The sequence below is a fragment of the Oryctolagus cuniculus genome, chromosome 3 (genome assembly GCF_964237555.1).
Source record: "Oryctolagus cuniculus chromosome 3, mOryCun1.1, whole genome shotgun sequence".
Taxonomy (NCBI): domain Eukaryota; kingdom Metazoa; phylum Chordata; class Mammalia; order Lagomorpha; family Leporidae; genus Oryctolagus; species Oryctolagus cuniculus.
This window is the reverse complement of record NC_091434.1, coordinates 124,850,287-124,876,665: the sequence shown is the minus strand read 5'-3', so window position 1 is coordinate 124,876,665 and position 26,379 is coordinate 124,850,287. Positions and strand designations below refer to the sequence as shown.

Here is a 26,379-nt window from a genome sequence, read left to right as displayed (position 1 = left end):
GCCTCTGAGTTCCCAGAGGTTTGTGTGACAGTGAGCAGCTGCCTCAGATCTGTGGCCGCAAGTCCATCCTCCCTGAAATGTCAGGGACTGCCAGGTGACCTTTGAAGTTGATTCTGGTTTGGAACATTTTATGATTTTGTGATAGATGGGAATTTTATGAACCTTGACTTTGGAGGTTCTAATGTGAAGGTCGATCCCAAAGTCTTATGTAATGTCATTTTTTTTAAAAAAGGAACAAAACAGAAAATGGGAAAATTTAAAGCTAATTTTGCTAACTCATGTTGATTAATTTTTGAATTGCAATCAAACCTAATTTTCAATATCTGATAAAAAGGAATTGAGCTTGATTATATTCCCAGTTAAAATGTTGACATGTATTTAATAATCACATTAAACAGAAGTGTGGATATTTTATATTTTACACCTTTAACCTATGGGATTCTAAATTTTTCCCATCCCCCCACCTGCCTGTTTGAATAGCAAGATTCCTTTATCCTTGGAAGGGCTCAAGCACCTTAAAGCTAAGTGCATACCAATCACACACTGCAGGTTTCCCATTAGAGGCTCTGGTCCTTCACTCTGCCCGCTGCACACACATGCCCAGCCACATGCCTATCTCCCTTTCTCATTTAAAATGTGTCATTACTTCTGTTTGTGATCATTATGACTACTCCTCATATTTTTCATTTTAGTTGAAACTGTGGGAATGTGAAATTGGAGTCACGTACAGCTGATAGCAACTGATATCTGGACTCTGTAGTGTGACTGCTTCACTAAAATGCAAAATCTTTTAAATGCAAATCCCCAGTTTATAGCACTTTAGTAAATTTAGTTGATAGATAATGTGTTTGTGTCACTTTACCGGTGGTGGGTGCGGGAATTTTGGCCACAAGGTGTTGCCATGTCATGGGCTATCCATCCAGGAAGTGGGGGAACGTGGAAGAGCTGAGCTACTGAGCAGGCCTGTGGTTTTGAGTCAGGAATTCTCATTTCTGTGTAGTCAAATTTTTTGTCTAGACTGCTCAGGAATCCATCACATCTGTTGCTTTCAAGGACCATGGTGATAGCTTTTCTACAGCCAAAAATGTTTTTTATGTATCCTTTACACACATCTTTCATCCTTGCGACTGACTGACTTACTGTGAAGCTTTCATACTTGATAAGGATTCCCTTGGGTGAGGTTGTGAGACAAAAGCAGGAGCAAGTGACGCTGCAAGCTTTGCTGTTCTCTGAGCAGACTGAATGCAGTGATTAATTTTGTTAGCTTTGCTGGTCCACTAGGTGCCAGGTATTTGGCAGATCCTGATTCTGGGTGTGCCTGTGAGGGTGATTTTGGGTGAGATTACCATTTGAATCAGTAGACAGTAAAGCAGATGGTCGCCTTCCACAGTGCGGGCAGGCCTCAGGCAATCAGGTGAAGACCTGAATGGAACACAAAGATGGAGGAAGATAGGTCACCCTCCTGCCTACCACCTTGAGCTTAACCTTAGTCTTTCCTACCTTTGGACTCAGACTCAAATGCCAGGTCTCTCTGATTCTTGAGGTCTTGCTGGCTTTCAGACTGGACTTCACAGCTTCAGCTTTTCTGGGTCTCCAGTATGCCTACTACAGGTTATGAGACTTGTCAGCCTCCAGGATCATGTGAGACAATTTATTTCTGTGTGTGTGTGTGTGTGCATGTGTGTGTGCCCAGTTGAATCCTGATTAACACAGTGAGGACTCTGGTTGTGCTACCACCCCTACTCATCTGGGTGTCAATCATAAAAATCGGCTCTCTCATCTGTAAATGAGATCCTCAACATATGTCTTTTCCTGGCTCTGTTCCTGAAAGTTCTAGTTTATGAGTCACATCTGTGTTACCAGCAATTGCAACTGACATTTCAACATGTCAGAAACCTTGAAGAGCACTGAATTCAGATTTTTGAGTGTTGTCCCATGATTCTGAATGTGGGCAAACACCTTCAGTGGTTATGAGCAATGCAAGAAACTCCCACCCAGGGGCCAGCATTGTGGTGTAGTGGGTAAAACCACCTGCTGTAATGCCAAAACCCCAGTAAGTGTCCCAGCTGTTCCACTTAGAATCCAGCTCCCTACTAATGGCATGAGAATAGCAGTGAAAGATGGCTCAAATACTTGGACCCCTGTCACTCCTGTTGGAAACCAGGTTGAAGCTCTGGGCTCCTGGCTCTGGCACAATCGAGCGCTGACCATTGCAGCCATCTGGGGTGTGAACAAGCAGATAGAAGGTTTTTTTCATTCTCTCTCTCTCTCTCTTTCTAACTCTAAATATCAAATAAATAAATCAATCTTGAAAAAAGAAATTCCAATGAAGGGCTGTTGAAGACAGTGACTTTTCTATGATACTTAGCCGTCCTTCCTACCTCCCCAAATATTGTCTATCTCTAATTCTGTTATAAAAATATGCATCACAATTCTTATATTATTATTTATTGCCCCCACAAAGGAAAAATTCAAAGTACAGCCATAAATACAGTACACGAATGAGAGCAAGATTTTTCTAAACTGAGAGTGAATATACATTGATGTATGAGTGTGGTCAACTCCATATAGAGAGATATCTACCCTGAATGGGTCAGAGAGTAGCCTATGAAGAGAAAACATGGGAGCAGGCCAGAAAAGGACAAATAGCAAGGGCAAGAAGTTGAATGGGACACTCCCACATGTAACAGTCTGAATTACAATGGATAGATGTCCAAAAACCGGGTGGAGTTCCAGTGGGGTTTCATGTGCATGAGGCTTTTTGTGTGATTAATTGTGTCTCCATGTGAAAGTTAACTTCCATGTGGCCATAGTGATCTCCTTACTGGTCCCAGATGAGACACACTTGCACCATGGGAAAGTGGGCATACTGGATTGACATGGAAGGGGGTGCAGTTATAAGGCAGGACTGGATGGAACATTGTGAAGAACCTGCAGGCTCATTTATTCCTACCTAATTTTCATGCCTATTTTCCACATATCAATCCCATACTGCTTCTTTGGAATAGATCTGTGTATATATTAAGTATCAGCTAGAAAGATATTTAGGTAGCAAACACTGGAACTAGATTGGGTTATAAAGGCAGGCAGGTACAATGGAGGGAACATGAGTTCTAGCATTCGACAGACCAAGCCTGAAACTTGGCTCACCCATGTAAGGCTGAGCCTCTGGGAAGTTCCTGTGTTTATCTGGGGTCAACTTTCTTATCTGTAAATTAGAATAATCATCATACCTATCAAGACCTTTGATGGTTAGATAGTGTGTGCATGATGTATTCCATGTTTTTACACATACAGCTCAGTGTAACTGCATGGGGGCAGTTACAAAAGGGGAATCTGAGAATAGAAATGGAGAAAAGATGCCTCTGAAATTCAGGCTGGAAAGGAAGCTTGGCAAATGAGAAACCTCAGTGACTCCCAGATCTCTCCCCTTTACATCTGACCTCCCTGGCACAGATTCCCCAGATGAAACCTGATACTTACAGCCAGGCTCTGGGAAAGGTGTTGGGGTAGGACGGGATAAACTGTCTGGTCATGGTCATAAAAAGCCTGGACTATTTGTTTCATCTGAAATATGATACGAAGTCAGGGACTTTTTAAAGTGCTTATTTGAGTAGCAGAGAGAAACAGAAGAGTTAGTTCACATCTCCTTGGTTGACTTCCATATACCCTAGATGAGTGGGACTGGATTGGGTCTGTCTGAAGCTAAGAGCTAGGAATTCAGTCAGTTCTCTCACATAGGTGGAAGGAAGACAGTCACTTGAGACATCACTACCACCTCCCAGGGTCTGCATTAGTAGGAAGCTGATGTCAGGAACAGATGTGGATATGAGATGCTGGTGTCTTTACTGATGTCTTAATCTATAGTCTAAATGCCTGCCCATTGGATGGTTTTAAGTAAGAAAGAGATAAAATTCTTAAATATAGTGATTTATTTTTTCCTCCTAGAGATCTTTTCTAAGCTTTGATTTTATGTTTTTGATTATAGTGTGGAGTACTTTTGTAGGCATTCACTCAAATTCTCCTTTATCATATAGCTGATATTTACTGATTAAATTAAATGCCATTATGCCTCTTATCTGTTCCTGCTAATACCAATAATTAATGTGATAAAAATGATAGGAAGTGCTCAAGTGTTTTTCATGTCTATTATAATGATTTCATGTATGACTTTTTTCTTGCATTTTTTTTAGTTTTTATTAAAGTGTTTGGGTGATTTAAGCCAAGACAGTGTTAACTCCACTGCTATTGCTGCTGTTCCTGAAATATGATAAGGAATATGTCAGGAATAAGTATTTTAAAGACAGTCATGCATTGTTATTTCTAGTAGAGTTACTGAATTTTAATCAACTATCATCTGTACTCCAGCTATTTTCCCAAATCTATTTTTGAGGTCTTATGAAATGTACAAGGATAGAACTTGTATAATAGTAGATATGATGAACATAGAGTTAAGCATAATAGCACTTTGGATTCAATATTGTACCCTGATTCAGTTAAGGTGCAAACTCCCTGGATTACTGTGGTAGATGCTCTTAATGCTCCATTCTATTCATTTGCTATTGTGCCAATACCAACTACTTCACGACTTCCAACACCTGACATTTTGCTCAGGACTGTCTCCACTCACTGAAGCAGGCTTTGCAAGTCTATATGACAACTGATAAGTCCCAGAGTTTTAAAGCCTGCTATGAAGAACCCCCAGCCAATTACAATGTGAGCTGGTATGTGAATATTCCAAGTCCCTCCTTCATCATGTCTGATGAATGTGTCTGATATGGGATCCTCGTGTTTTCCTGCTGAGATGAAAATCAGAGTGCTGGTTGACTTGATAAGATACGCTTTGCATTTCCTTCTCATCCTTAACATACCCACCCCACCCTACTAGTCTTTCTCTACTTCTCAAGTAAACCACTTGCACTCACATGCAAACCTTGGGTGTGCTTCTGAGAGAACCTAAACTGTAACAGTCACCTGTCCATCCATTACCTGGCTGACTTAGTATGCAAAGCCGTATTTGCATATTTATTCCACTGTACCAAATGGCAGTTTCCATGTCACAAAGCTTAAGTGTTAGAAAGAACATAAATAAAGGGGCAATGAACAGACTGAATCAAGCTGCAAAACTCATTAGGAAACACTTAGTTCTAGAATGGGAAGAACACGATAGAGACTTGTCTTGGATGGGATGTCTCCTTCCAGAAATGGGCAGATAATATTTTAGAAGACAATATATACTGTAAATATTGTTGAGAGTTAACCATGTGACAGACAATAAGCTAAGTATTTATCTACATTATCATATTTAATACTCACAATGACTATAAGAGGTAGAATTGGAAGTTATATCAGGGTGTCAGTTGAAGCCCCACTTGCTCAGCTTCTAATCTAGCTCCTTGTTAATACACCTGGCAAAGCAGTGGATGATGACCCAAGTACTTGGGCCCCTGCCACTCATATGAGAGAACCAATGGAGTTTCCTGCTCCTAGTTTTGGCCTGGCCCAGGCCCCACCATTGAGGTCATTTATGTAGTGAACCAGCAGATGGAAGATTTTTCTCTCTGTCACTCTGCCTTTTGGATTAATAAATAAATAAATCACACACACACACATAAATCAATTATGCCATAATGTAGCACCATAAAACAACAGCCATTTTGCAATATCTTACCATCTTATTGGATAGGAATTTGTACAGAGCTTGCAGGACTGGTTCATCATTTCCTGGGATGTGATATTAGATGAGTGGCGGGCTGGTCTAATGGGTCTAGATGGATTCACTAATGAAGAGTCCCTCAGCAGGAACACCTGGAAAGCTGAGCTCAGCTCATCCCCCTTACTCCACCGAGTCTCAAGGCCTCACCATATTATCCTTATAGCAGGTGAAATGTGTCAGCTCTCTTGGAAACTGGTCTTGGAGATGGTAGATCATCATTTCCAGTGAGTCCCATTGGATAAATCTATCCATTTCAGCTCAGATTCAGAGAAGGGAACTAGACCTTGTCTCTCCTTAGAAAGTGTGTCAAAGATAGCTACATAAGTGGGTGCTGTATTGATGCCTATTTTACAGATCAGGAAATAGCCTAAACGATCCCAGGTGAGTTGTTCAAATATCCAGTGTTAGTACATAAATGGGTGAGTTGGATGTAGAAACAGGCAACCCGATTCATTGGTGCTTAAAAAAACCCTGTATCTAGAGGGGAAACTGAATCAATGTTTAATTAAAAGAAGATGGGGTGAAGGAAGTTTATTTGTCAGAGGGGAGTTGAGCTAGAGACTGTTAACAGCCTATGCAATATTCTATGTTCATTCTCTGCTTTCATTAATTGAATATTGTGGTTTTCTTTAAATTTTGATTTTTGTTTCCATTTTTAAGGGAGCAGTGTTCCTACTTAGAAAAAAAAAAACACATTCCTGGCTTCCACTGAGTCAAGAATGCCATGGGACTCCGTCCTAACCAGTGGGCCATATGCAGAAGCATTTTGACTTATTCAGTGGTCTGAATGGACTGTTTGTCCCCTTGCCTTGCAGTCTTCCTACTGCCTAGACTGCAGAGGCAATGGCTGGGGCTTCTGGAGCCAGTCTATAGGGAAGCAAATAAAAACAGAGAAAAAAATTCTGGACTTCTGATGCTATCTGGAGCCAAGTTACCAACCTTAGATTGCCTAACAGTCACTGGAAAGAAAGAAAGAAAGAAAGAAAGAAAGAAAGAAAGAAAGAAAGAAAGAAAGAAAGAAAGAAAGAAAGAAAGAAGGAAGGAAGGAAGGAAGGAAGGAAGGAAGGAAGGAAGGAAGGAAGGAAGGAAGGAAGGAAGGAAGGAAGGAAGGAAGGAAGGAAGGAAGGAAAGAAAGAAAGAAAGAAAGAAAGAAAGAAAGAAAGAAAGAAAGAAAGAAAGAAAGAAAGAAAGAAAGAAAAGTTTAACTTTATTTCAGCCACTGTTAATTTTTTTCTTATGGCATGCAATAGAATATAGATTATAGACTTGTGTGAATAATCATGATTCTGTGCTCTCTGGAATCAGATGGAAAAAGAAGGAAAGGGATGCTACCATTTTAGCCCAATCCATAACATCCTAATAAAAGAGCAATGATACAAATTACAGAGAGCTGATGAGTTGGACAGCAGGAAAAATTACTCATGATTTTCTTAGTTTACAGAGAAATCAGTGGGTGAACTTGTATTTGCTCAGACCTGGATCACTGAGATCAGTTTGGCCTCCATTTCTCTGGTGGTCACTTTATTGTGTATCAAAGGAAATTTTTATTCAAGAAAAAAAATAAAGAAGGAAGTGACAGATTAAGTGAGAGCTATAGATAAGAGTTCTATTATCTGCAAAGCAGGGATTGCTGTCTTATTGGTGTGGGTGGGAGGTTGCCTACATGTGGAGGCTTCTTGCCCAAGACCACCCTGCCACCTCTGTGAGTGCTACACTGTGATTGGGGTGGGTCATCTCTAAGTGCCAGTCAGCTTTTCTGTAGAAAGCATAATCAGTGATTTTGTGCTCTTAACTTGGTATTCATTGTGCTGAATTACTGATTTGACTTAAGACAGACTGCAAAACACAGTATTTTCAACATAACTCCTGTACTGAATCCTGGACAAAGTTTCTTCTTTACATGAAGGATTTGCAGAATCATTTTTTTAAAGATTCATTTTATTTATTTGAAAGACAGAGTTACAGAGAGGGGTTGAGGAGAGAGACCAAGAGAGAGGTTCCCCCATCCACTGGTTCACTCCCCAAATGGCCATAATGGCCAGGGCTGGATCAGGCTGAAGCCAGGAGCCAGGAACTTCTTCCAGGTCTCTCATGTGGGTGTAGGAGCCCAAGCATTTGGACTGTCCTCTGCTGCTTTCCCAGGAACATTAGCAGGGAGCTGGATTGGAAGTAGAGCTGCCAGGTCTAGAACCAGTTCCCATACAGGATGCTGTCTTTGCAGGTGGTGGCTTTACCCACTACTCCGCAATGCTGACCCAAGAGACTAATTTTTTAAATATAAATATGTTATCATGAAGAAGTGCTCCATAAGCAATCATCCAACCTTAGCAACATCTTAGATTGCCAGTTGGTTAACATCTTTCATTAGCCAGGGTGTTTGTCTCCCCAGGATGAGCAAACATTGTTGAAGAAGGTTAATAAGTGCAAGGGGAAAATGTTGACCGAATTCTAAGAACAGAACAAAGTAAATGGAAAGATCCACCCACTTAACACACTCATCCAACAGAAGCTATTGAGTCTATTCTTTTGCCTAGCCTAAACAATTGTTCTGGAATCCACCCGGAACTGGGGAGAATTCCAACAACTTAATTCTTTTCATCTGTAAGAAGTGAGGCTAATGGCCCCTGTCTTCCAAGGGCTCTGTACTCAATGAACTTGAGCAACACAAAGCCTGGTCCCTAACTGATGTCTTAGGGGTGTTGAGAAGGACGGCTGAGACCAAATTGAAATCCCAGCTTCACCGTTCACTGGCAGTTCCTTGGGGCTGTTGTTCACACCTCCTTTGTGCCTGTTTCCTCCCTTTAAAATGGGCACAAGAACGCGGGCTCCAGTGTCCTTGGGTATACTGTATGTGATCCCTTCATGTTAGCTGCCATGCAGAAATCTATCACTGTGCTGAGTACTCAGAATTGAAACAATGACCCCACAAGCTGAAACTTTATCAAGTGGTCTTAATTATTCATAGAAGCAGTGTACACAATAACCAAAATTTGGAATCTACTATGGTGTCTATCATCACATGAATGGGTAAAAACCAACATGGTATATATGCACAATGAGATATCATTCAGTGATATAAAAGAAGAAAATTATACCATTTGCAGCAAAATGGACATAATTGGAGGACGTCATGTTAAGTGAAAGCAGACTCAGAAACACAAATACCACATGTTCTCCATTACATGTGGGAGCTAAAATTTAAAAACAAAAACAAAAACAAAAACAAAGAACAATTATGTGTATCAATATTGCTGCAAATATTATTTGTAAAACAGTTTTATACATTTGTCAAATCGATGGCTAATAAAATTATGCTGCTATAGTTTTAATGATCTGTAGTTATTTTAAAATTTACTATGTACAGGTAAAATGTACATTTTTCCATTTAATTATTATTTATAGCCGTTGTCTATATATATACTAAAATACGGTCTTTTTGCTTTTTGCTTGTTAAGCTTCTTATTCAGTGAAGTCTTAAGCCTTTTTCCTGTAATGCAAATTTAAAATATGTTATCTCAAAAACTAAAAAGGAAAGAAAGGGAGGAGGAAGGAGGGTGGGAGAGGGAAGAGGAGAGAGGTATGGAGGGAGGGATAGAGGGAGGAAGGGAATGTGATTATATTCTTAGAATTGTATCCTCAAACCACATTGAATCTGTTAAAATCTAATTAAGAATCAAAACAATAAAAAGTATAAGAAATTCTTGAGAGAACTTAGGGTAGTTCTACAACATTTGAAATTTGCCAAAGCATTAAAATTCTCTAAATATATAGGGAAATTCTTTAAAAAGTAAAATTAAGGGTGAGTTTTTGCCTGCATCCCACATCGGAGTGCCTGGGTTCAAGTCTCAGCCCTGCTCCTGATTCTAACCCACTGCTAATTCACACCTTGGGAAGCATCAGATGATGACTTATGCACTTGATTCCTTAAACCTCATGTGGGAGGCCCAGAGATTGAGTTCCTGGCTCCTGACTTCAGCCTGACCCAGCCCTGGCTACTGTAGGCATTTGAGGAACGAATCAGTGCATGGGAGCTCTCTGTCTCTCAAATAAAGAATATAATAAATAAATAACACTTAATATATGAAAAATAATATTTGTTTAATGCACTGTATGAAAAACATTGAAAAATAACTATTTCTTTTTGAAAGAAACTTATGAATAGCTTGGACAGTGATAGTCTCATTATATGAGTTTAAAATATGGAGTGGCCATTTTTTTAAGACTTGGTGAGCTGACATCCTGTTTTCTAAGTTGAGATCAGCTTCTAACATTTTATCTCTGTGCTTTCAGTGCTGTGAATTATCGAGAGGGTTTTTTTAATGTGAGTTTTTTTTTTTTTTTCCCCTAACCTCACTTTCTCTGGGCCGGCATCATCCTTTGTGTCATGACCACTTTCTTCATTGATATTGATTATATCACTTTCACTAATTTCTTGTGGCTGCCGTCTGAGGTCCCTCAAGCAGTTTGAGCATCAGCATTCTGCTGGTGATTTATTCTCCAACACCAATGACATTTGCATTACACTTGCAGTGTCCTCACTTTTCATTCCTTTGCCACCCTTTCATGTCTGTGGAACAATTCTCTGCTTTGATTAGACACATTTGCAATATGCTACATGGATTCATCACTAAGAGACAAAGAGGCAAACCAACTATACACTTCATGGTTCGTATGTGAATTAAATAGCACATACGCAGTGGTCAATCATCCACAGACTATGAAAGAAATGATGGGAGTGGATGTTGATTAATATACGCATCTATTATTTACATAATAATTTGTGGGCTCCACAGCTAAGTGTAGAGTTTCTGCTTTATGCAGTTGACACAGTTGACTGAAACTTGAACCACAGTGTTATTTGACTAAATCATAACAATCAAAATCTGAGCATGTCAGAACCATGCAAACTGAAGACTGAAATTGCTAATTTTATTGAATATGTATTTAAATAAAGGAATTATTGTCTTATAGCCACTAAAATATTAAAATGTGGGCATGCTTTGAAAGCAGAAACACGGAACTGCTTAATAGCATGCACAGAATACTCCTTGTATCTAGATTTCCTCTTGCTTAAAACCTCATTAATTCCTTATCCTTCAGTCTGAGGTCTGAAGACTTAAATGAGTCTCTGAAAGTAAAAGTAAGGTACCATCAAGGCTTTGTTCCTTCTTTTAGGCAGGGGAGAATCTGTTTTCTTATTTTTAGAATAGTCTGTTGCATTCTTTTTAAAAAATACGTATATCATTTATTTGAAAGACAAAGTTATAGAAATAGAGGAAGAAACAGACAGAAAGAAAAGTCTTCTATCCACTGGTTCACTTACCAAATGGCCAAACGGCCAGGGCTGGGCAAGATTGAAAACAGGAGCCAGGAGGTTTATCCAGGTTTTCACATCGCTGCAGGGGCCAAAGCACTTGGGCCATCTTCCACAGCTTTCTCAGGTGCATTAGCAGGGAGATGGATCAGAAGTGGAACAGCTGGGACTCAAACTGGCACCCATGTGCGATGCTGGATCACAGGCAACAGCTCTACCTGCTGTGCCACAGTGCCAGCCCCAGCCTCCTGCATTCCCACTTACAGCTCTTTCTTCCAGCCACTCCAACCTCCGTTTCTGTCCTCATCTTTCATTGCCATCTTTGACCTCCTTCCTTCCTACACTGACTCTGGTATTTATATTGAGTATATCTGAATAATCCTGATTTATCTCTGCATCTGAAGTGCTGTAATCATCCTAGCTAAGTCCTGTTTGCCTTGTTAAGTAACATATCCATTGGCTCTGTGGATTAAGACATGGGCATCTTTGCGGGGGTGGGGGTGCTTTCTTCTGTCTGCCACATGAGCTATCATTGTTTCTTGGAAACTAAACTCAAGGTATATGTTATTTTTTTTATTTTGACAGGCAGAGTTAGACAGTGAGAGAGAGAGAGAGAGATAGGGAGAAAGGTCTTCCTTTTTCCATTGGTTCACCTCTCAAGTGGTCAGTGCGCTGTGCCAATCCGAAGCCAGGAGCCAGGTGCTTCTCCTGGTCTCCCATGCGGGTGCAGGGCCCAAAGACCTGGGCCATCCTCCACTGCATTCCTGGGCCACAGCAGAGAGCCGGACTGGAAGAGGAGCTACCTGGACAGAATGCAGCACCCCAACCGGGACTAGAACCTGGGGTGCCAGCGCCGCAGTTGGAGGATTAGCCAAGTGAGCCGCGGCGCAGGCCTAAGGTATATGCTATTATCAGCTGACTTTTATCTAGAGGGAAACCAGGGCTTTAAAAGGTGAAGAAGATGATCACTATTTGATTTTCTAAAAGATTTGTTTGAAAGACACAACTGCACACACACACACATACACACACACACACACACACTGAGAGAGAGAGATCAAGAGAGAAAGAAAGAGAGTCTTCCACCCACTGGTTCACTCCCTAGATGGCTGTAATGGCCAAGGCTTGGCCAGGCTGAGGCCAGAAGCCTGGAACTCCATCCTGGTCTCTTGTGTAGGTGGTAGGGAAAAGCACCTAGGCCATCTTCCACTGCATTCTCCACGCACATTAACAGGATGAAAATCAGAGAAACCAGGACTTGAACAAGAGCTCCAATATAGAATGTTGGCATTGCACCTGGTGGCTTAACCCACTGTGCCACAGTGTAGGCCTTGAGATGGTCACCATTTCACAAATGTTCCTTTTTAATTCATTTATTTAAAGGCAGAGTTACGGGGTGGGGGGGACAAAGAGAGAGAGAGAGGTCTGCTATCCTCTCGTTCCCTCCCCAAATGGCAGCACCTGAACCAATGCAAAGCCAGAAGCCAGGAGCTTTTTCCAGGTCTCCCACGTGGGTTCAGGGCTATGTTCTGTTGCTTTCCCGGTTGCATTAGCAGGGAGCTAAATCAGAAATGGAGCAGCCAGGACTCAAACCAGCATTCATATGAGATGACAGTGACATAGGTGGTAGCTCTACCCACTATGCCACAGTGCCAGACCCACAAATATTCCTTTAATTAGTTACAGTTCTTTAGTATAAATGTCACAAACCATGTGGTGGATTATAGTCTGCACATACAAAAACAAATATATACTACCCCACTTTCCCAGCCCTGGAGAAGCATCATGGTGTTAGTTTTCTAGAAAGCTTGGGTGCTGGGTCCTGGAAGTGTTCTCCTCATGTCACTGATGATCACTTCTGTCATCTCTGTGCCCAAGGCTCTGCTCTCCCCAGCCAGAAGCCTAGGTCTTTCCCCAAGACACTAAAAAGTTTCTATCTTTAAAGAGGTCTTCTACAATCTCACCCTATCTCAGTTAATCTATATTGTACTGAATGACTGACTGTTGGAAATTAAAAGATGAGGCATTCTGTAAATCCAAGTATGTGGTGATGGAGGCTGGTCGATAGACATCAGTTATGTTCATTCCAAGGGTTAGCACAGTTCATATAAAATTAATAGTCATAAAAGATCTTGGAAGTCTAGCTATTGTATGAGTTTAGCAGCTTGCAGAGTCTCTATGAACTGTTTTTGCCATCTGCATTGTGAGTATAATACCCCGTTATTCTGTTTTTTCCAAATTTTAAATGTAATTTGTGCTATTTACATGGTGTTTCACCATTTAATCATAAAGAAGTTCAAAAAGTACTGTCTCAGCTGGAACTGCGGCTCACTAGGCTAATCCTCCGGAGGCCTGCGGCGCTGGCACCCTGGGTTTTAGTCCCGGTTGGGGCGCCGCATTCTGTCCCTGTTGCTCCTCTTCCAGTCCGGCTCTCTGCTGTGGCCCAGGAGTGCAGTGGAGGATGGCCCAGGTCTTTGGGCCCTGCACCCGCATGGGAGACCAGGAGAAGCACCTAGCTCCTGGCTTCGGATTGGCACAGTGTGCTGACCACAACACACCATCCGTAGCGGCCACTTGAGGGGTGAACCAATGGAAAAAGGAAGACCTTTCTCTCTGTCTCTCTCTCTCACTGTAACTCTGCCTGTCAAAAAAGATTTAAAAAAAGTACTGTCACCTGTTGTTACAAAGCAGTACTTACAAAGCAGTACTTAAAAAGGTCATCCTGTTTGGGCCATAATATTTCCTAGTTATGAGGTACATAACATAGGTTAGCCACTGAGTGGAGAAGACTTGTCATGAAATGAAGGAAGGAAGGAGAGCTGGAAGGAAGGAATGGACGAAGGGAGGGAGGGAGGGAGGGAAGGAGGAGAGAGAAAGAGGAAAGAGAAAGAGTGAGAGAAGAAAGAGGGGGAGAAGAAGAAAGGAAGAGAGGAAAGAAAAGAAAAAACACTATGTACTGTACACTAGGAGATTTCAAAAGCTTCACAGAAAATTGATAGATAAGTTTATTTTGCTGCAAAACTTTTCAAAGTCATGCATGCTTTTTTCATAATACTTATTTTCTGTGAACTTTGGGAAGACTTTTTTTCTTCAGTTTCAAAAATTTTGTGCCTAAATAAATATAATTTATTTCAATTTTTTCACAAAGGTTTTAGAAGTATCCTTATACAATCATCACTTATTTGACAATTTTGCCTATAGCTGGACTCCATTTAGTCCCCAGAAAAAGAGCTCTATTTTTCTTGCTTGATGGTATCCAACTTGAAATCATTTGGTTTTCACATTAGGATCTTTATAAGGATCAGTATTGAACTCAAAAACAAATTATTTTAAATTGGAACATATATATACACACATACATACACATATGTTTTACAGAGATGTTACCTATTTCTTTACTTATTTGAAAGGAAGAGTTACAGGGAGAGCAGGAGAGACAGCTGTCTTTCTTTCAAAGACTGGCTTCTACACACAGCAGCTGCCAGTGCAGTTGCTTACCCAACACAAATGTTGATGCCCTCTCCCCTTCCTAACCAAATTCCAGCTTTGTGCAAGTCTTCATGCTCTTCTACAAAGTCCTGACCTCCTGGGAAGAATGTCCTTATCCACATTCCCTGAGCAGACATCCTAATTCATCTGACCTAGTGGTTCTCAGAGGATGGTTCTGGGGTAATGGTATGAGGGTGGATGTTGAGATTTTTTTTTTTTATCCCTAGGAATCAATGTAGGCCAAACTATCTTGAATTTCTAAAAGCCAATATTTGTTTTTGTGCTATTTTTTTGCACTATGAGTAAAGTTTTTAAGAGACTGCACTATGTTTTGAGATGTTATTACTGGGGTAACTAATGGCATTTGTGCTATTTTATTTTAAAATAAATTCTTGGGGCCAGCACCATGGCTCATTTGGTTAATCCTCTGCCTGCAGTGCCGGCATCCCATATGGGCGCGGGGTTCTAGCCCAGGATGCTCCTCTTCCAGTCCAGCTCTCTGCTGTGGTCCAGGAGTGCAGTGGAGGATGGCCCAAGTCCTTGGGTCCTACACCCGCGTGGGAGACCAGGAGGAAGCACCTGGCTCCTGGCTTTGGATCGTCACAGTGCCCACCATAGTGGCCACTTGGGGAGTGAACTAATGGAAGGAAAACCTTTCTCTCTATCTCTCTGTCTATGACTCTAGCTGTCAAATAAAAAAAATAAATTCTTGTTTTAAATCTCTCTCAATTTTATTTCTAATGCAGCAGATATTTGTTGATAAGACAATTGACACAGTTATCCAAAACTTCTTTGGGATTTTTAGAAGAGGAAAGAGATCTTGACACCAGGAAGTTTGAAAACTGCTGGTCCAAGCAGATGATGATGACCAATTTTCTTCGTTAGTGATTTGATGACTCATGAAAAATGTAACATTATCTGACCAATTGGAAGAAATCTATAAGGTAGATGAGCCTAGGAAATTTTTTTTAAGGGGGGTAAGATTAATTAATTTATTTTTTCTGAAATGGAGCGAGAGAAAGAAATGTTCCATCTGGTGGTTCACTCCACATATGTCTGCAACAACGAGGGCTGGGCTCCATCTGGATCTCAATTGGGTGGCAGGGGCCCAACCACTTGGGCCATCATCTGCAAACACTTAGGCCATCTCTGCACATTAGTAGAGAGCAAGATCAGAAGCAGAGAAGCTAGGACTGAAATTGGAGGTCTGTGGCATAGCATTGGCTCCATGTATGGATTTCTGACACAGGATTTTCCATTTAAATTTTTTTTTCTAGACATTGCTGCCTGTGGATATGAGGCTCAGAATTTCATAGTCTCTGTCCTCCAGCCTGAGGATGAAATGGCTAAAGAGGGGGAATTCCTGACATTCTCTGCTCATATCTTTCCAGCTCTCTCTACACCTTGTTATGTGAGATAATTAATCCTGGCATTGCATAGATACCCATAAATTTGGTTTTCTGTTATTTCCTGTAGAAAGCCTTCTGAAAACATTTGTGTTATGCCTATTTTTAAATAAAAAGAAATAACAGCAAGTCAATGGAGGTGCCTAGGATGACTTCTACTACTTTTTTTTTTTAACTCCACAACTTCAGAGTAGAATATATTCAGAGTAGAATATATTCCCATGGTTTATTTTTGAGCCTTGCAAATGGATTGTGTGGTAGAACATATAGTGTACTAGTTTGACTTTCTTTAACAGAGTAAATACAATAGGTACAAATCAGTACTCCTGAACAATTTGATTTTGACCCCACACCAACTAGATAGTGAACATTTAAGGAAGAGTTATTTTTTCTTTTAATATCCAAGGAATGCATTTCTAGATCAACTTGAAAATCTTAAATCCTAGTCTTAATTCACATATTAAAGCAAGAAGCTTATTTGTATATGGAAAATAAGCAGAATTGGCCTTGGGAATATGTATCTAAGATTTTAAATTTGAATGTGTCACTAAGACTTCACTGATTGAACAGACACTTGCTGTCCTACGTCCTTTACATAAAGCATTATAACCAAGGAAGCCAATTAAAAAAAGAAAAATTAGTACAGTCTGTGATTTGATGCACTGAAATAACAAATTCTCAAATGACAGAGATTTTATTTGTTGAATTGACTTGATTATTTTCAGTTTTTGACTTTTGAATTGTATCAATAGAATATGTATTAATCTATTCATTTACCACCTATCATCTCCATTATCTGTCTAATCTATCTATCTATTATCTATCTATCTATCTATCTATCTATCATCTACTTAGTACCAACCTATTTGTGCATTTATCTCTGAATTCATAGGGATAATTGTGAGAGAACTACAATATGCCATGTCTTACATAATGCAGATCCGCTCAGTCATTCAAAAAAGTTTGTTAGCAACTTCTAGGTCTAAGATATGATGCTAAGAAATAAACAGTTGTAAGAAAATAGGCACACATTCTTCATGACACTATGGTCTAGTAAGGTAAACAAAATGTGAACCACACATACTCTCTCAATGAAAAGTTTGTGAAAAAGAGTTAGACAGGAATTCATTTAATGTCACTGGCAGAGAATTAGAGAGTGGGGTGGGAAGGTGTGAACCTTAGTATGTTGCCCAAGGAAACCCTCTCTAAAGAAGAGATGTATAGGCTGACACCGCAGAAGAGCCTGCCACACAACATTTTGGGGAAACCACCCTGATATTGTGAAGACTCAGTGCACGTACTCTGACTTGTGAAGTCTGTCCAGTCATTGTAAGCGGAATAGACACTGTGACATGTAGTATTCAATATTATGGCCACTCAGGTTCCACTGCAAGCAGTTCATTTAATTTCAGGTAACAAAATGGCAAAAATAACAAGAAGAGTATTCCTTGAGCACTTGAGGCAGAGCTACAGAAAATATTAATCAGCTTCTAATAAAAATTTGGCCTGCCTAATCAAAGAACATTCTGGAAAATATATTGTGAGTGTGCATGTAAAAGTAAACAAGTTGCATGTATATTGATAAACAGTCAGTGAAGAAGTTTGTTTATTATTTATTTATTTATTTATTTTTGACAGACAGAGTGGATAGTGAGAGAGAGAGAGACAGAGAGAAAGGTCTCCCTTTGCCGTTGGTTCACCCTCCAATGGCCTCCGCTGCCAGCGCGCTGCAGCCAGCGCATCGCGCTGATCCGAAGCCAGGAGCCAAGTGCTTTTCCTGGTCTCCCATTCGGGTGCAGGGCCCAAGCACTTGGGCCATCCTCCACTGCACTCCCAGGCCATAGCAGAGAGCTGGCCTGCAAGAGGGGCAACTGGGACAGAATCCGGCACCCCGACCGGGACTAGATCCCGGTGTGCCAGCGCCACAGGTGGAGGATTAGCCTAGTGAGCCGTGGCGCCGGCCCAGAAGTTTGAATATACACACACTGAGGAAAAATGGAATTAAAAGATAAGTTGATTTTGGTGCAGAAAATTTAAAATCTTGTATAAATTTTCCCATAATATGCATTTTACATAAATTTTGAATACCCCCTGTACAAATAATTTCACAATTTTGTGTAAGAAATTGCCTCTCTCTCTCTCTCTTTATATATATACATACACACAAATTGATTATACTACATTCCTCTTAATATGACATATTAGAACATACTATTTTTCATTTGTTAACTTCCTTTATTACTGTTTACTAAACATTCACTCTGTGTGTTGAGCACTATGTTCTAGTTTATGGGGATGAAGATTTGAAGATAGGATTCCAGACAGTAAGCAAGGGAGCACAGACATTATAATGGAGTGGAATCACTATAATAGAAGTAAAAATGATGCCTTTGGACCATGGAGGTCCTTTACTGTTCCCACTTCCTACTTATCCCTTCAACATCACCTTGAGTTTTCAGTGCCCTACATATGATGTTCTTTCTTCCTCTCTGCGTTGTACAGGCTATGCTTTGTGTCTGGAGCATTATAACTGCTCTCTATTCATTAGTTAAGTATTTGTTTAAATACATTTATTCCAAGCAATCATTCTCGAACACTGCAGTCCATAAACCTTTTAGATCGTAATTATCTATAAGTGTGTTTTAAAGCTGCACATTTCTGTGCATCTCCACAGCAGAACTACTGAATGAGTAGAGATCAAGAATATTCATTTCGATATGTTTCACTGGAACGTGTTGTGCATTCTGTTTCATCACTGCTGCCCTGGATTGTGTTGGGGCCATGCTCCCAAAGCTACAATGACTTCCCTTTACTGTAAGATTCATTACGTGCAATCATTGCTGGTCTGTGGATTATTCTTCCAAAATGACTGAAAGCTCACAGAGATCGCAGAAAGATCTGTTTACTAGTCATTGCAAACCTACTGTCAAACACATAGCTGCAGTTGTCATAGATGCCCAGTGAATAGATGCAGGTGTTGCACAAAAGGAACAGAGGTTATTCAGCTAGTAAAGGGGCGGAAAGCTCTTCCCTGCGTGCCTGTTCATGCAAGAGCAAGCAGCTCAATGGCATGTAGCCCAGTTGGGCTGAATGAGTGGGTGGGAGTTTGGCTGCTAAGTCAGGGCAAGGAGTTGAAGTTTGTTTTTAGCTAATCAACACTCAGTAAATAGAGAAAGGTGTTAAGTGTGGCAATGTAGGGGAAAAATAGGATAGAAGCGGCCATGAGACCCGAAAAAGCCATGGACAGGTTAATTTACTTTAGATAATTACTTGATATCCTGTGTCCTGTTTTTCCTAGTGGAAACTGGGTATAATTGTTTCATTCTGTTTCGTTTTGTGAGATGCAATATGTTCATAAAATGTGCAAATGAGCACATCAAGAAGAGATGAAAGTATCATACAAATGCCAAGTGTGTGTGTGTGAGTGTTCCAGGTAGTCTGACATTACACACTCAGAACTCAAAGATGAAACAGAGAGAGCCAGTTCTTGAACTTTGGGCATTCCTAGTAGTTAAGTGTTGAGACTGCGTGTCCTTTCGCTGATAGTCACAATAACTCTAGAGGGAAATAGCCTCAGCTTGAATGTACTGCTGAAACATTCCATTAAGACTGTTTCCCTTTATTTATATTTCATCTCAGTACAACGGTTTACTCTTAGAAAACCTGGTCATGTGGGTGTGCATGACTTGTTCTGTGTCACTTTATGATTCAGTCCTAAATGACTCTGGACATATAGCAAATGTCATGTGAAATCCTAGAGAAATGCTTGCTTTTAGCTAACTGCTGATATTTTCCTCTTATTTGTGTGTGTGTATATATATATAATACACAAATATATATAATATATATAATATATATAATATATAATATATATATAATACACAAATATATATATATATATACAAACACACATAAAGCCTAAAACCTGCTTCATAAAATTAAGCTACATTCCTTCCATTTCTCTTTTTGTGTTAAACAATTCTGAGTGTGTGAAGTGTACATTTTTATGCTAAAATTGGCTGTCCTACTTTCCATGGCATCACAAATCCACTAGATTTAATAGCGAGTATAGCTTTATTTTGAAGAAATAACAATATTTGCAAATTAGTGTAGAGAGTTTTAAAATAACTGAAGAAGTTAGTCTACAATAGATTAATCAGCTGAGTTATTCAACATTTGAGTATTTCAGCTTTTCGATTGTGAATCAGTATGAAGTGGACATTTACTAGAAAGGTTTCACAATAAGTCCATCGGCATTTATATTTCAGTGCTAACTGCAAAAAATGCTGGGTCATAGTGAGGGACAATGAATCCAGGCAAATGAATTTGGGAGTAGTAAAGTTGGAACAAGGATATAAGATACTACTATTTCTACCCAAACTGTTTCAGTTAGACAAAATGAGCAAATTCAAGAGACCTATAGTATGTCATAATGACTAGAATTAGTAACAGGATGTTAAATATTTGAAAATTGAAGAGTGTAGTTTTTCAGTGTTCTTAAACATAATGCATAAGATGGTGCACATATATGTTAGCTGGCTTGATTTAGTCATTCTACAATGTTTGAGGGTACTTCAAAAAGTTTGTGGTAGAATGGAATGAAAAGGAAATTTGTTTGGATGCAGAAGCAATTGGAGATGCACGCATATGATTTTTTTAAAGTTTTATTTTTATTTGAAAGAGAGTCACAGAGAGAGGTAGAGCCAGAGAGAAAGGGAGAGAGAGAGAGAGAGAGAAGCCTTCCAATCGCTGGTTCACTCCCCTAATGACTGCAACAGCCAGAGTTGAGGTGATCCAAAGCCAAAAGCCAGGAGTTTCTTCGAGGTCTCCTCCGCAGGTGCAGGGGCCCAGGCACTTGGGCCATCTTCAACTGCTTTCCCAGGTCATAGTAGAGAGCTGGGTCAGAAGTGAAGCAGCCAGGACTCGAACGGGTACCCATATGGGATGCCTGTGCTGTGGGCCAGGGCTTTAACCCACTGCACCACAGCACTGGCCCCATAAGTGATTTTATTATATGTGCATCTTTCATGAACTTGTTGAAGCCCTTCCTATACATATTTCAAAATGCCATGTGGTACTACCCAAATGTATACAATAAATAAATCGATGTACAAATCAATAAATTATTGAGTAGTATAAACTATTCATTACAGGCACAGAGCTAAGCATTGTATTTCCATTATTATACTTTTTCCACCATGATTTACATGGCACGTTACATTTCCACTATTTTACTGTGCCCAAAACTGAAGCTTAGGCAATGGAAGTCACACTTGCAGGGACATCAATCATCAGCCTAAGTCTATCTCCTTCCAACCTGCACCTTGTCAACATCCAGTGCTATTTCTATATTCAAGTTTGAGAGCAGGGAACCAAAATCTAATAAATCAGAAATTGTGTTTCAATGATATTTAAAGTGTATTAAGAGGGAGTAATTAAGTTAATCTTGAGTTAGGCATTTGAAACTGTAGTGGATTTTTTTTCTAAGATACTTGTGGTGCCTTAGGATAGTGATATATATTCTGAAGAGTAGCCTTGTTTGAATGTGACTTGAGTCAGAGTAGAATACTGGTGATTTTTGGCGATGTGGCCTTGGTTTGCTTTCCCATTCTATCAACTCCTGAGTAGTCACATTCACTGTTGTGTTTGGCTTTGATATTCATTCTCTGGCTCAGCATATACCTGCCTAACTCTTCATGACTGTATGCAATTGTAACCTAAAATGATTACAAAACACAATACAGAATTCAGTTAATTTGAGACATTCAACCAAATAATTTATATCTTTGTTAGCTCTTTTAAGGATTTATTTATTTAGTTGAAAGGCAGAGTTACACAGAAAGAGGGAGGGATCTTCCATCTACTGGTTTACTCTCCAAATGGCCACAACAGCTGGGAGTGGGAAGGCCGAAGCCAGAAGCCTCAAATTCCATCTGGGTCTCCCATGTAGGTGTCAGGGGCCAATGTACTTGGGTCACCCTCCACTGCTTCCCAAGGTGTATCAGCAGGGATCTTCATCAGAAGCAAAGTTGTTGGTACTTGAACTCATATGAGATGTCATATGGGATGCTCATATGGATGGCAACTTTGCAGGCAGCAGTTTAACAAGCTGCTCCATGATGCTGGGTCCTTTTCTAGTTCTTGTAATCTGTTTTGTTCCAGATAATTGATATAAAATTATTTTATTTTAAAAGAGTGCCGATTCACTCCTCTGAATCCAGGAGCCAGCAACTTATTCCAGGTCTCCCAGGTGGGTGGCTGGGACCCAAATATTTGACTGATTACTTGATGCCTCCCAGGTTGTGTATTAGCAAGGAGCTGGAATCAGCAGTGGAGCAAGGGTTCCAACTGAGGCATCCCAATATGGGATGTGGATGTTTCAACCAGTGTCTTAATCAATATGACAAATGACCCAATAGTCTAGTCTGTCTTTTAACTTGAGTCTCAGTTGTTTTACCTGTAAACTCTGGAGGTTAAAAACTCAGAAAACTTTTGAAGAAAATATGAATAATATTTTTTAAAACAATCACTACAGTGTTACAGAACTACTCAGTGAGTGGTAAATGTTGAGTTTTTCTCACCATTTATTGTTTAGCAAATAATTATTCCCAGCCACATGTTAGCACTATTGTAGAGGGGGAAAAAAAGACTTCAAGCCACCTTAATTTTCTTTCCTCTGCTTCTGTGTCAGAATCTAAGAATTCACTATGTTAGCTGTACTATTGAGAGAATTTTCTTATTCAGGGATTCTGCTTCTCTCTGTTTCCTCTCAGAAACTCCACAAGGTCTCCATCCTTCTTAAGCAAACAGAATAAACATACTACCCTAGAGAAAAAATTTCATTCAAAATATTTCTTCCTGGTAGAAGAGAATGCTGTTTTCATGATTTTTCCCAATGTATTTTTTCTGGTATCTGGAACTTGTACCCAATAATGTGAAAATGTCATTGCCATTTTGTGCTCTTCTTGTCGTCTGTCACTTAACTCAAGTACCTCTGATCTGGGGCAGATATTTGGCCTAGTGGTTAGCATTCTGATTAAAATACCCATGCGGCCCATTAAAGTGCTTGGGTTGATTCTCAGCTCAGGCTTCTGACTCCAGCTTCCTGCCAATGCAGACCCTGGGAAGTAGTGATGAGAGCTCAAGTAATTGGATTCCTGCCATCCACACATGATAGACTTGGATTGACTTTCTTGCTCCCAGCATCAGCTTGGCCCAGTCCTAGCCATTGTAGACATTTAGGGAGTCATAGCAGCCCCTCTGTCTCTCTGTCTCTGACTCTCATATAAATAAATATATATAAATAAAATTTAAAATTTAAATAAAATTTAAAATCTCTAACTCTACCTCTTGCTAAGTACTGATCAGTCGCTAACATGTAGTTTGAGATGGTTTAAATGGTTTACATTATGGTGTCTCAAGTGCATGGCATCCACTTTGCTAAAGTTATTTGGCCTGGAAGACTGCAGAATAATTGTGTGGGAAGATTCAAGTGGGATTTGGAGTTTAGTGCTCTTGATAATACATAAGCATACATGATACTTTCATGAGTGAGCAACACCCTTACACTGTCCCTGAAGGATATCTGTGCAAGTATTTGGAAGACAACAGCTTCTTGCACACTCAGCCTCCAGTGGACTTACATTAAAATCACTTGGGAAATACTCAGAGCATCTCAGAAATGCAGTCATAGGCAGAATTATGGCCCGAAAAGTAGTCCATAAACTAATCCCTACAACTTGTGAATGTATTAGGCTCTATGTCAAAGAGGAATGAAGGCTGCAAAGGAAATTAATGTTGACAATCAGTTGTATTCAAAAACGGTGGGGGGTTAACCCAGCAGTTAAGGTATCTATTAAGACATGGAAGCTCTGTCTGCTTCTGTGTGTGTGTGTGTGTGTGTGCATGTGTATGTGCACCTCTCAAATGATACAAATAAAACATCAAACAGGGGATTATACCACATTATTAGTGTGTCATCATCACAAATGTTTTTACAAGTGAAAAAGAGAAGCAGAGAAAGAATTGTAGATAGATGTGGCTATGGAATAAGGCACAGAGAACATAATGCTGCTTGCACTGAAAATAGAGAAAGGAAGTCATAACCATGGAGAGTGAATGGTTTCTAGGAGCTAGAAAAGACAAAGACATGAAGTATTACCTCCTGAGCCTCTAGAAGAACTCCAACCTCGCTGGCACCTTGATCTTAGCTCAGTGAGAACTATCTCCAGCTTCTAATCTACAGAACTGAACAATAATGAATTTGTGTCTCAAACTGTTTAAGTTTGCAGCAACTTATGACTATAGTCATGTACATTTAGTACACATGATTTCTTTCTTTTCCCTGTAAGAAGAGAGGGGTGATAAATTGGTGAAATTTAAGTGGCTTTTAATGGAGGAGGGTAAAATGAAAGCAACAATTAGAAATTGCATTATTAAGGGATATTAATTTCTAATCTTTGTCTACATTCTCATCACCTTTTTCCTTAAGGTTGCCAACATAATGTATTAGAGATCAATGGAGTGAAACTTTGACCATTTAGAGATCAAAATAAAATTATAACCTACTTGATAAAAAAATTCCTTCCTTTCCAGAAATAAGCAGATTATTTTAATAAAAATAATCTTTTGAACCATCCAGGTCCATTGAAACTATTGTACCTTAAGAAAAAATCAGGCTCACACTTTGCCATTTTATGTAATTGCGTCATATCAGTTTGTTCCAAGGACCCTTTTAAAGAGGAAGACGTGAGATACTGCGTAATCATACTATAAATCGTAAAGAAAATGAGACATCTGATCTTGCTGTGAATCACAAGTGATTACATCCTAATTTTTTATGAAGATTCAAAAACTGTTTGGGGAGCTGAAATCTGGAGTAGGAAATCCATTCTAATGCTCACCAATTAGTACTATGGACAAAACCAAGCAAGTAGAAATTCTGATAGAAAAGGAATGTATTAAAGTAGTTGGCTTAAAACAGTTAACTTGATACATGATTGGAAAGACTATTATGACTTCTAATCTCTCTGTCTACCTCTCTTCTTTTCTATCCTCTTGCAATATTTTTGAGTGAAATGCTATAAAGAGAGTTGTAGTAGGCTTACAGTAATCTCCAGCATCCATAGATAAATGGTGATGAGGATAATGATACAAATTCTATGAAACTCCTAGAGTACAGCATAGATTTATTGTCTTTGTTGCAGTTCATTAAATACATGAATGAAAATTTAAAAGCTTAAAACATTTTATGTCAAATCATAGACCACCCTAGAAGCTTTTTTATTTTTTTAAATGAAATGTGATTGATGTAGATGCTTGTGGTGAGATGGGGTTGGTGACAGGGGAAGGGAGTAGGGGAGGGGTTTCATTATTTAAAGACTAATAAGATAATTTTTGTATTGTCAGATATTATCCAAATAGGATGTGCACCATAGTTCTAAAAAAGACCTCTGATTTTTTTTTTTTTTTTTTTTTTTTTTTACATTTCAGAAAGCCTTGGATTGGATTCTGAAGTTGCTAAGGCAAACACCCTGGGTTTTCTTGGATGCCTCTCTTCAGTCCAGTATAACAACATAGCACCACTGAAGGCAGCCCTGCGTCACTTCACCACTGCTCCTGTGACTGTCCAAGGAACATTGGTAGAATCCAGCTGTGGCTCCATGGTGGATTCAGATGTCAACGCAGTGACAACTGTGCATTCTTCATCCGGTATATCCATAGAATGCCCCATGGGGCTTCCCTTATTAACAGTACTTTCGCCATCTTTGAGGAATTTCTAGTTTAAAGAGTTGACTAATACCACTAAATTCTCTTTTAAAATCATGATTTCTTTTTGAAAAGCAGAAAATCGCACAGAACCCTCATTCATAAATCTTCTCTTGCTTACCATTCCTCAAATAGTTTTTCTATCTGTTTTAGTCACCACCATTCTGCGTTTCTTCAAATGTCTCTGATACTTGTTTTAATCAGGTAGCGTGAGGTGACAGTCTTTCAGATAGCTGTCTTTTATAGAACAGCTTGCTAATAGTTTCCAAAGAAAGAGCACACACTGCACCGCCACACAGAGCTATATGAGGAAGGCACAGGATTGATCAAGAGGTAGAAGGAAAGAGGGAAAAATGTTGCTTGGTGAGTTTGTTGTGGTTTCTATGGAAAGGAATGGGTGAGGCAGGATAGAAGAGCTTGATCAAGTTTAGGAATGGATAATAAGAATATTTTAACAAAGGGTCTATCTATAGGAACTGTCTTCAGTTATCTAATACTTAGCTCTGGGGTGTTTGGTAACAGGGGAAATGTTAGCTTGGCAGGTGCAATTTAAATAAAGGAGGTATTTGGGATATAGACTTTGGATTGACTGGTTGATATATGAAAGATGTTTTTGCAAGCAGGGTCTTTTTCGTTGTTGTTGTTGTCTCTAGGAACCAGTTTGCTCTGGTAGGGGTATAATCCAC

General features: G+C 39.6%; 1 protein-coding gene across 1 annotated transcript in view; it reads left to right on the top strand.

Annotated features, from left to right (window-relative positions):
- The window catches only part of CNTNAP5 (contactin associated protein family member 5), a 985,000-nt gene that overhangs the window by 942,523 nt on the left and 16,098 nt on the right, over positions 1-26,379 (top strand). The window contains exon 22 of the mRNA XM_051848810.2: positions 25,418-25,636. Within this exon, the coding sequence (XP_051704770.2) occupies positions 25,418-25,636 (219 nt within the window). The remainder of the gene's footprint in view (positions 1-25,417; positions 25,637-26,379) is intronic.